Below are 12048 nucleotides of genomic sequence, written 5' to 3'. Positions count from 1 at the left end.
AGTTTCCATGTAAGGTTGTTTCTTCAGCAATAATTAATAAGTTACTTTTTTCCCCCAGTATATCTACTCTTTGAATTGCTTTCACACTTTTTCAATTGTCGTATAAAATCTAAGAAGAAAGCAAAAGAATGTTTACATGCAACAGAAAAATAAAGTGCCATGGTCAGAAAATATATTTACCACATTGCAAACACACTGATGAAGTGTGGTATTTTTTTCTCTGAAATTTCCACATTCAACAGGAAACATAGACAGCAGACTTGAGTGGGTGGGTCTCTGAGGTTAAAGCTGTTAATAAAACACTTGAAATTTAGTTTTAAACGCAGAGCATTTCCAACCATGTTTAGTTTATTAACAACAGTAAAGTGTTCTGATGCTCTGTGCTGGGTGAGTATAACTAGAATTTTTCCTCCTTCAAATGATTTTTTTCCCTCTGTTTGAAAACGAAAGTAGTTGATCTAATTATGATATGAACTCCTAACAGTTTATATTTAGTAGTCTAATATATGAGAAAGAATAGCTTATTAACGTCGAGAATTGGCTAATAGGAGAGCAGTAAATGCTAAGGTTTCTTTAGTAATCTTCATTTTAAAAATCAAATGCATGAAAAAATATACTTGTTTTCCATCTTATTGTGAGTAAAGGAATATGAGTTTGCATAGCAGTATTAGGATGTTGGGCTAAATGGTGTCCTGATTGTCTTCAAGTAGGAAAACCCTGTAATTTGGACTTACGATAATGGGAAATATTCATGCTTCTATTACTTTGAATTTATTTGTGAAAAATGAAATCTGAGCCAGTGCCTTTTTTTTTAAAATCAGTAACATTATATCTCTTTTAGGAAATGTTATATGTTCTTAAATTAAGGAGATGTCATTCTACCAAACTAAAAAAGGTTTTGGCTATGAATACCCAAAATGATGGGGTATTTGTTTGATTTGGATTCATAAGGAATTTAAGATACTTGTGGTTTAATAAAAGTAATAGACTAAAACATTGCACTGAAAATTCAGATACTCCTAAATCATAAAATGTAGGAAGAAGGGAAGGCCCTAGGGTCATACATTGTACCAGTAAATTTAGATATTTAGACATAGATACTTACATGCTTTGTCTCATGGAAGGTCAAAACTAGTACACTCTACTAATCGTTATTTTAATGCTTCCTACCATGTCTATAAATATTTTTGAGTATTCTTAGTAAGTGTTACCATGCTTTTTAGTCCAGTCTGTTTATATGTGCTTCAGTGAATTTATTAATGAAATATAAGACTATCAGCTTACAAGATGATTTATTATGTGTTTTTATGTAAGTAGCATAATTCCTTATATTAACCTTCATATTAACTCTGCATGTCAAAAAGTAGATGTCATACGTTTTCCATGAATTTTGGCCACTGTCAGAATTTGAATATTTTTTTATATTCTGCAAAGGTCCATATCTTTTCTGAAATGATTACTTAGTTCTCATCTTTCTCAGTGTGGTAGCTGACAATATATAGATAGGTGAAACGTAGTCTTCTGCTCCCTACCACCAGACAGAATGTTAACCTTTTAAATGTTTTTTAAAAAACAAACCAATCCACTAGCCTACTACTATATATAAGATGTGAAAAGTTATAATATACATAATTACCATTTTCACCCCGTCCTCTATTAAGGTAGAGGATCAGGGTGTAGATTTAAGGATATTTAGGAGATAATAGGCTAGCAATTGTTTAATACATCGCAAGATGAGCTAAAGTTTCAGAAACTCTGGAATAGGCAACATTTATAATGTTGCTATCTGAGATAACTTGATAGCCAACTACTCCTTTGCTTTTTTCCTTTCTTCTCTTTTTCTCCTCTTCCTGTTCTCTCTTCTACTCTTAGCATGTCTTTCCCTCCTTCTCCATACAAAGCAGATTTAATTTCTTAGGAAATTATGGGGTAGATGTGTCACTAAATGCATTAATTTCTTTTAAGTAAATTATGTTTACTCATCTAGAATATGATCTATTAAGATAGATTCTAAGATTTGGTTAATAGTTGGAGATATAAAAATAAAAATTTTTACATATCAAATTATTTCTGCAGATCCCCAAGTAAGCCTTTGGCACGGAAATTAATGGATTGGGAAGTAGTAAGCAGAAATTCAATATCTGATGACAGGTTAGAAACACAAAGCCTTCCATCACGATCTCCACCTGGAACTCCTAACCAGTAAGTACAGACTTACTGTAGACTGGCCTGAAGATCAAAATATGTAAATATTTGCATTTAAATATCTAGTCAAACATGATTTTTGTTGCTCCAGAGCATTATTTTCTCATAGCCTGCAGCTTACTGCACAAGTGGCAAGAAAAGTCTCATCAATCAGGGAGTAGAACATTGAACAAGGATGCTCGCTTTCCTGTACGGTATGGAGCTCTAGCCAATAAATCAAGATCTATTAGTAGAATTAAAATCTGGAAATGTGGTTGTTATTGACATAATCCTTTTTCATGTGGCTCTCCAGAATTCTAGGGAAGCATATATTTTTTGAAAATGCTAAATGATTGTGATCATCTTACCTAACCTCCTACCCCAACTGTTCCACCACTTTCTTTGGTCTGGAAAAAGGGGTTTCCAATATAAATTCTCACAAGCTTAGCCATGTCTGCACTAAGAAGCCTGTATTACTCACCACTTACTGTTTATATACTTCATTCTAGTATTTCTCACAAAAACTGTAGGCTTTGGTATAGATAATAATAAGATAATCAACTTGTACTGGCTGAAGATGTTAATTTTATAATGTCTTAACAAATGTATTGTGTGTAATATATGTATGTAATTAAATAATGATAAATAGATGTCAGTGTATTCATAGACTTTGTTCACCCAAAAGGTTAAAATCAAAATATTTGAGTTTTGGTATGGAATATATTTGAAGTAGTCTAACTTCAGAAATATTTTAAACACATTAATATCCAGTAAGTGTGTACTACGTTGTACTTTTATGAAAGATTTAATTTTTTATTTTAGAGAGCACAAGCAGGGAGAGGAGCAGAGGGAGAGGGACAAGTAGACTCAGCGCTGAGCGCAGAGCCTGACATGAGGCTTGATCCCATGACCCTGAGATCATAACCTGAGCTGAAATGCAGAGTTGGATATCCAACCAGCTGACCCACCCAGGTGCCCCTGTACTAAATTCTAAAAATTGTGTCACCAGTGGGTGTTTTTCAGCCCAAGAATAAACTTCTACATAACAAAAGTAAAGTTTGATTTAGAGATCATTACCTCATACCTATGTGTCTTCCTAGCTGCTAAGCTGCTAAAAAAGATAGACTCACAAGTTTTTCTCTTACTAATTGCAGATTGCTATATCATCTTTCTTTATAAAATACTGCATATATTCAGAGGCTCATCAACTATTTGAGGAAAGTCCAGAACCATCTTTTTTGGTCCGTTTTCCAGCCACCCATTTCTCCATTTGTTACTAGTAGCACTAAATAATTAGAGCAAATTACAGAAGACAGAGGAAAGATGATTGAGTTAATTAATTAACAGTAGCTCTGATTAAATTTCCTAGATAATGAAACAGTTTTAGATATAATCTGAAAATTTTTTTTTCTTAATTCTAAAGAGACAGTATAGTGTGATGGTTAAGAGCATGGGCCCTGGAATCACTGAAAGTTTGAACTTTGAGCAAGTTAATTAATCTCTTTGTCCCATTTTCCTCATTTACAAATTATAATAACAGTGTCTTTCTTATAGTATTGTTATAAGGATTCAATGAGGTGATATATGTAAAATCCTTAGAACAATGCCTAGCACATAATAAGTGTTAAAATGTTAGCTGTCATAATTAATAGTAATAATGATAATAATTCATGTGACTGTCACGAGGATGGAAATATGTTATTCATTATTTATTTTTAGGAATTTTAAAAAGTCCCATAAATAAAAACTTTTATACGGATTAAAAAAGAACACAGACCAGAGATATTTCTGAATTATTTATTCTCTCCCTTTATTTTATACAGACATACCTTGGAGATGTTGCAGATTTGGTTCCAGACCACTGCAAAGAAGCAAGTCACTGAATTTTTTTGTTTCTTAGTACATATAGAAGTTATATTTACACTCTACTGTATTCAATTAAATGTGCAGTAGCAATGTGTAAAAAATCAATGTGCATACTTTAATTAAAAACACTTTATTACTAAAAAATGCTAACTGTATCTAAGCTTTCAGCGAGTCATAATCACTGATCACAGATTACTGTAACAAAAACAATAATGATAAAGTCAGAAATAATGCAAGGATTACCAAAGTGTGACAGAGGCATGAAGTGAACAAATGCTGTTGGAGAAAGGCACCCAATAGACTTATTCCATGCAGAGTTACTGCAAACCTTCAATACGTTTTTTGTTTGTTTTTTTTTTTAAAGAAGAGGGGCACCTGGGTGGCTCAGTCAGTTGGGTGTCTGATTCTTGATTTTGGCCCAGGTCATGATCTCGGGGTTGTAGGATCAAGCCCCGCATCAGGCTCTGCACTCTGTGGGGAGTCTGCTTGAGATTCTTTCCCTCTGCCCCTCCCTTGCTCATGAACTCCCTCTCTCTTTCTCTGTCTCTCTAAAAGAAGTAAACCTTTTAAAAAGAAGAAGATGAGGCAATAAAGCAAAGTGCAATAAAATGAGGAATAAATGCTATAATACTGTAAATGCTGATTAAGACACTAAGTTGTAGTGACTAAAGCTAAGGTTGGTAGAGATAATAGATTGAACAGGTAAAACCCTTGTGGCAGATCGCTGACTGTAGTTCTGATCTTAGACTTCCTATTTGGTATTCTTTCTGTTTACATCATACTATCTTTGTCAGAGATTTTGATTAGTCACTGTGGTTAGTGTCAAAACATGTACCCACTTTCTAATGTAATCATGTAAGTAAGAAACTGGAAAAAGTTGAACTAAAGCACATTTTCACTCAATTTTTCTTCTTCTTTATATAGTCGAAATTCTGCATTCACACAAGAGGGAACCCGGTTACGACCATCTTCAGTTGGTCATCTGGTAGACCATGTGGTTCACACTTCCCCAAGCGAAGTATTTGTGAATCATAGATCTCCGTCTTCAACACAAGCTAATAGCATCGTTCTGGAATCTTCACCGTAAGACCTTTTTCATTTAGCTTCCCTCTTATAAATAATAATGCCCCAGATTGTTTCATTTGAAATAATCTGGGAAATTAGGGTATTTGATACAAGCATTTATTTATTCAGTGTTTTGAAATTTTTATGTATTTGTAAATGTGCTTATTTGTTCCTGAGAGTTCTTTGTATTCCCCTCCCCCTACCCCACCCCCAAAAATCCCTCTTACTGTTTCATTGACAGTATGTTCTTAAACCTTTAGTTTCTGCAGATAATGTTGCACTGTGGTCAGGCAATAAAATACTAAAAGGTAGAGTTAATATTTTTTCAGGAAGGGAACCATAAGAATGAATAGACAATGTGGGAAAAATTAAATAGCAAAGGAGAACTAAATAAGATGACCATCATTCTGAAAATAAGCTGTAGAAAGTATGCACCCAGGGCGCCTGGGTGGCTCAGTCATTAAGCATCTGCCTTCAGCTCAGGTCATGATCCCACCGTTCTGGGATCGAGACCCACATTGGGCTTCCTGCTCAGCTGGAAGCCTGCTTCTCCCTCTCCTGCTCCCCCTGCTTGTGTTCCCTCTCTCGCTGCCTCTCTCTCTGTCAAATAAATAAAATCTTTAAAAAAAAAAAAAAGAAAGTATGCACCCATCTTTTTAAAAATTCATTCCTATCTCCTATGACATACTGGTATATAAATCCAGCTTCATAATTCAGCATTTATACCCCATTAGTTTAATACACAACATGCTTACCCTCACAATAATATGCAATATCTTGATTTATTGGTTTATATAATGCAGTTAGTCCATATGCAAGTAAAAACAGTGTGAGAATTTTGGGAAAAAAGTAAAATTCTTTATAAGGCACATAGATAAGTAGAAAGATTAATTGTTGAGAAGAAGGAAGGGTGTAGGATGTAGTGACTGTGATCAGGGCTGAAGAAAAAAGGGGTCTGAGAGTGATGGGTAGAAGAGTAGATGGACTGATAAGCAAAGCAGGTAGGTGTAGGAGCTCGGGAACACGTGACAAGATATGGAGGAGGTGTGGTTGTCCTCACTATGGGGCCAGACAAAGGAGGACTGGCTAAGCTATTAAGACAAGTGGAATTTTAGTCTTGGTAACAAAGCTTGGTAAAACATTTTGATTGTGTGTGTACAGAGGATGGAAGAGTAGGAAGGATACACAGTGACACATGTGGAGAATGAGTTGACAGGAGACAAGGCTGGTGGAAATTTAATTTTTTTTAAAGATTTATTCATTTATTTGTCAGAGAGCGTGCGCTTGCAAGCAGGGGGAGTGGCAGACAGAAGGAGAGGTAGGCTCCTAACTGAGCAAGGAGCTGGAAGTGGGATTCGATCCTAGGACCCTGAGATCATGATCTGAGCCAAAGGCAGATGCTTAACCAACTGAGCCACCCAGGCTAATTTTTTATTACTTTAAAAATTATCCTTGTAGGGTCGCTTGGGTGGCACAGCGGTTAGGTGTCTGCCTTCGGCTCAGGGCGTGATCCTGGCGTTATGGGATCGGGCCCCACGTCAGGCTCCTCCGCTGTGGGCCTGCTTCTTCCTCTCCCACTCCCCCTGCTTGTGTTCCCTCTCTCGCTGGCTGTCTCTATCTCTGTCAATTAAATAAATAAAGTCTTTAAAAAAAAATTATCCTTGTATACTTTGATTTTTTAATAATCATATATTTTCTAATTCTGAAACTTTAAAAAGTACAGTAATTAAGCACATGATCGAGATGTTAATTGGTTACATTTAAAAATGCTATACTTTCAGCACATAGAAATAAACCATATAGAGGAATCTCAAAACCCCATCTTACTGCAGAACAAAACAATATAACTCCCAGGACCTAACCAAATTATCTCAGTCCATTTTTTGAAGAGCCCTTTTCATACAGACTCACATACACATACACATATACATACAATTGAGTATCTCCATATATATATATTTTATAGGTTCATCAACCCATTAAAACCTTTGTTCTGGTTTCCTGACCTTGAATGGAGATGCAAGTTCAGGACACATTGGCATTGTGTAGGTGTTGCTTCCCCATCCTGATCCACAAGAATTTCAAATGCTTGGACCTTTCTCTAGACATGTATTTAGTGCGGCTTATGTGTTTGTATTCAGTTTTGACTCTCTTAACACTGCATTTAAAATTCAGCCAGTTTTAACCTTAAGAATAATGAGAGAGGTCTGAAAAGATAAGCTTAATGGTAAACGAATAACTTACATTAGTTGCTTACAATCAGCTTCAGAAATTATCTCACTGTTCAAGACAACTCAATGAAATAGGAAAGACATGTAATCCCCATTTTGTAGATGAGAAAGCCACACTTAACAGGACTTGTCCCAATTTACAGAACTAAAATTCAGGTCTTCCCTACCTGAGCCAATCAGCAGAACTTTGTGTCTTAGACAAGGCTTTGTTGATTGATTGACCAGTTGGTTGGTTGATTGCTTGGCTGGCTGATATTTGAAATCCGGAGAAAACATTTTACAACTTGGAATCCATAGGTTTTAGTTCTGGCCAAATGTGGAAAGAATTCGGACAATGTGTTGGATGAAACACAGAGCATTTCAACGTGTATTGAAACAAATCTTGAGATCAATCTCACCAGTTCCTTTTTTTTTTTTTGAGTGAGTACAGGGCCTTTGAGGTGAAACCTGGGTCCAAACTTCAGTCACTGGGTAAGGTCACCTGCTTCACAAGGAGGAAACACTATTAACTCATTGGTGTGTTTATTATGGAAACAAATAGGTTGTTTGTACTGCTTAGAATAAAGTTACCGTTTTTAGGCGGGGGTGATTGAGACTACAGTCTACCATTTCCTTCCTTTCTTTAAATGTTTCGCAGAAGATTAGACTGTTTTGGTTTGTGATTTTCTGAGAAAAACAATAACCCTCAATTAATTTGAAAATACTTAACAGGTGTTTATTTTAGTAAATTCACACCACAAATGTTAATATATTCCTATTAGTATGTAATAGGGAAGCTTGGACGTTTCTACAAAATCATCACAAAACAAGTGAGTTGGGTGGTTAAGATTTTTTTATTTTCATACAGATTGCTAAAGACAGCAACAGAGAGCTGCTTTGACTGCAGAATAAGCTGCTTTCACTGCTGCTGTTGAAGCATTCATGAGGAAATTTAAAGCTGAGTGGACTCAAATCAGCAAAGTTTTTGCCTACCTGGCTTCATTGACAGTTTTAGCAAATCTTTTGCTGCTATGTTACAATATATTGCTCTGTTGACAACAAAGTGCACTTTAACATTTTCATTATTTGCTCTTCACTTAACACTTTTTAAAATGTCAAAGTTGAAGATAAGCAAGTTATTTGTATTGAAAAATCCCAATATGAGAGTTGGGCATTGGAACACTCTCAGAATTATATTCCCATGTCCCCTTCTCCTTTCTTAATGTCCAAAAGTTAACACAGGTAGTAATTTGTCCACAAAATTTTTTTGTGGGTGAATTTTGAACATTATGTTTCAAGCTCTGGTCCCATTCAAACCTCCCCCCCATCATGTACAAATTATTGGTTTTAAGTATATTAAAATCATTGAGTTAGAAATACGTTCTCCATTAAAGTAAAAATGCATGTTATTAAAGCACAGATCTCTACTGATCTTGCATTCTCTGCATTTAAATATAAGTTGTTTTTATTAGAACTTAAAATATAGAGCAGTATTACCACTTATAACCAAATGGCATGATAGAAAATAGTCATGTTCAGGGTATGCTCTGAGAAGTTCTGTTGAGGCCTCAGATACTGTCAGGTGGGTTGCTTAGCTTTTGTATATTTTATATATTGGCATCTGAGAAGCATCTTATTTGGAGAGGAGTCTACTGCTACATAAAGTATGGAAACCTCTGATTTAAAATAACTTTGCTCCTGCCTTTTATAGTTTTGTTTAAAGTGCAGCTATAGCATAATGTTCAGAGCAGAAGTTCTGGATTCAGGCTGGGTTTAAGACTTGGTTCCACCACTTCTAATTATATGACCTTGGATGAGTCATTTTATCTCTGTAAGCCTCAATTTCCTCACCTTTAAAAAAACAGGATGATAATATCTACCTCATAGGGTTGCTCTGAACAGTAAATGAGATGTATAATAGTTAAGCAGAGAAAAAGTGCTTAGTAGATGTTAACTATAATAATTGTATAATTCTAGTTAATTTGCGGGGATATACTGGCAGCCTTTAAGAATATTAATCAGCCATTTATCTGTCTACTTGTTTGAAGTACGGAGATGAGGAATTCTCCAAACTCTTAACTTTATCCTTAGGCCCTAATCACAAGAGACTCTTCACAGATTTCACAATCCTGAAGGATCGAATTCATTTTCCGGAGCCATTTTTGCTTGGACTGTCCCATTCTAGTCTTTTCTAGTGAGTCACCACAGCTTCATCCTCACTTCATCAATTCCTTTCACTTAGTCTTTAAAGATTTGTCTTCACTTTGCTCCTCTGAGCTACTACCACTGAAAACTTTATGTCCTCACTCAGCTTAACCCAATTCCCATGCCAGTCTTGCATGGGATCAAGTTGATCAAGTTGACCAGTTTATCAAGTCTAGCAACATGCAGTTGACCCTTGAACAACGTGGGCGTTAGGGATGCCAACCCCTGAATAGTTGAAAATTCACATATAACTTTTGACTCCCCAAAAACTTAACTGCTAATAACCTGTTGTTGACCAGAAGCCTTACTGAGAATTAAATTAAAAAGTGAGTAAGTAATTAACTATACTCATGATCTCTACATTAAATATGAAGTAGGAGGTTATTTGTTATAATAAATTGAGTTAATACACTTGGAATATGTCTTAAAATGTAATTGATAACCTTTGTTCAGAATAAGAATTTTCAGGAGTCTGTGCTGTGACATCCTTGATTACTTTGATAGACTGTATTAGAGACAAAAATAGATATGTAGATGGAGTTTGGTTATTGGACATGGAGACATAGAAAGGGTAGTTACTGGGATTACTGGGAGAGCACATAATTAGTTTGTAAAAGCTCCCGGACCAACCTATCCCTCTGCAACAATCTGACATCTGAAGAGCCTGACCATCACTCTCTGAGAAGTTATTCTAACAAGAAGGTTTATTCTAACAAGAAAGTTACATAAAGCAATGAGAGAAGGCAGATAGCCCTTTTCCTGAAATCTGAAATTACAGTGTTCTTTCCTGTCTAATCCTCTCAGTGCATGCTGCATTCTCCTCACCTTGTCTTTAGAACTTGGCTTAAATCCCAACCCAAGCCTGTGTGCTTGGCTCTCTTCCTTCCTGTGTTTTCCTGCGGACTTGAATATTTAAGAGAGGTTATACTCAAATACGTACTGGAATCTCACAAGTAACCCTGGGTGGGATTTATGTGGACTGGGATGCCCATGGCCCATCTAAAGGCAGCAGCTCATTCTTGGCTTTGACCAGTGGTAATGCAGTTTCATTCTTTCCAGAGCGTCCAAATTTTCCATTCTGAAAATCCAGATACATATGTAATTTTTTAAATGTAGCCAATTAACTCACATTTTATAAAGAAAAAATAATGGGCCAAATGTATGTTGGCCAAAATTGGCCCACAAGCCATGAATTTGCAACCAGTGTTTCAGGACAATGATTTCTAATTAGCAATGCATAATAAAAATCACTTCTGGAGCTTTTTTGACTATATATACCTAATCTTTTGATCAACTGCTTTTGATCAACTGCTTTTTATGTTTTATTTTTTTTTTTTTTTAAGATTTTATTTATTTATTTGACACAGAGAGACAGCCAGCGAGAGAGGGAACACAAGCAGGGGCAGTGGGAGAGGAAGAAGCAGGCTCCCAGCAGAGGAGCCTGATGTGGGGCTCGATCACAGAACCCTGGGATCACGCCCTGAGCCGAAGGCAGACGCTTAACGACTGCGCCACCCAGGCACCCCTGATCAACTGCTTTTTAGAAATGTCACATCTGTGAGGCTGTGCCAGGGGATGTGTCCGTCTTTGTGTCCTAATCCCTTCCAGCAGGCCATGTTTGAGGTCCATGTCTCTATTCTCATCTGTGGGAACAATTTCCTGGATTAGCAACACTTGAATATATTGGATCTTAAAGGCTTGGGCTCTTGGCAGTTAAAACTGGTAGAATAAAAACTATTACATTTGGTACCTGGAGTCTCTGACCATCAAGGTAGACCTCAAAGAAGGCTTTGCTGAAAAAGAGAGGTATGTTCTTTGATGCAGTCCTTACAGACTTCTCAGAATTCAGAGCATTGTGTTCCCTAAAGACTTCTATGTAGAAAGTTAGACTGAGTGGGCATTATGGTTTACCTACTTATTTCATGATTAAGTTTTATATTACATTATGAAATTTGGAATGACTATTTTCTCTTAAGAGAAACTTCCCTGGAGGGCTATACAGTTAAACCATTTATTATTAATCCTGGCTGACTTCCTTGGCACTAATAAAACTTTTATCTTCATCACCTGTATCTACCAGGTATTTAGCAAGCAGTGAGCCTCTAAGTAAGGTTCACACCTTCTCTGCCAGGGGAGAGCATATGTACCGAAGAGCCGCTCTGACACTAATTTCTGTATCTGTTTTCTTGGGATAAACTATGCTGTGGTAGCAAATTACCCCAACTTATAGTGACTTATAACAATAAAGGTTATTTCTTTCTTACATTATATGTACATCATGGATCATCTGTGGCTCTACTCCATGTCATGTCCATTGCAGGACCCATACTCTTGTTTGGGGCATGGCTAGTCTGATGGCCAAGGAAAAAGAGACGCATGATGAATCATGAGCTGTTTCTTCAGGTGTCCTTTCAAAAGTGACCCCTTCTACTTACATTTCATTGGACAGAGCAAGGCCTATGGCCAAGCCTAATGTCGGCCAGAGAGAGTGGAGAATGATTTTTGAACAATAATACAA

At 36.3% G+C, this 12048-nt stretch overlaps 1 protein-coding gene across 15 annotated transcripts in view; it reads left to right on the top strand.

The window, feature by feature from the left end:
• Positions 1-12048, top strand: part of PTPN4 (protein tyrosine phosphatase non-receptor type 4) — a 206984-nt gene that overhangs the window by 154818 nt on the left and 40118 nt on the right. For 7 of the 15 annotated variants that reach the window (XM_045804102.2, XM_045804104.2, XM_045804099.2 and 4 more), the window contains 3 exons: positions 2077-2202; positions 4008-4055; positions 4975-5133. In XM_045804102.2, coding sequence (XP_045660058.1) covers positions 2077-2202; positions 4008-4055; positions 4975-5133 — 333 coding nt within the window. The remainder of the gene's footprint in view (positions 1-2076; positions 2203-4007; positions 4056-4974; positions 5134-12048) is intronic. The other 8 variants (XM_045804109.2, XM_087855536.1, XM_087855438.1 and 5 more) reach the window with 3 other exon arrangements.

Source organism: Ursus americanus, chromosome 1 (genome assembly GCF_024610735.1).
Source record: "Ursus americanus isolate L20-20 chromosome 1, mUrsAme1.1.p, whole genome shotgun sequence".
NCBI lineage: Eukaryota > Metazoa > Chordata > Mammalia > Carnivora > Ursidae > Ursus > Ursus americanus.
The sequence above is the reverse complement of the archived record's forward strand: the minus strand, read 5'-3'. Positions and strand labels throughout refer to the sequence as shown.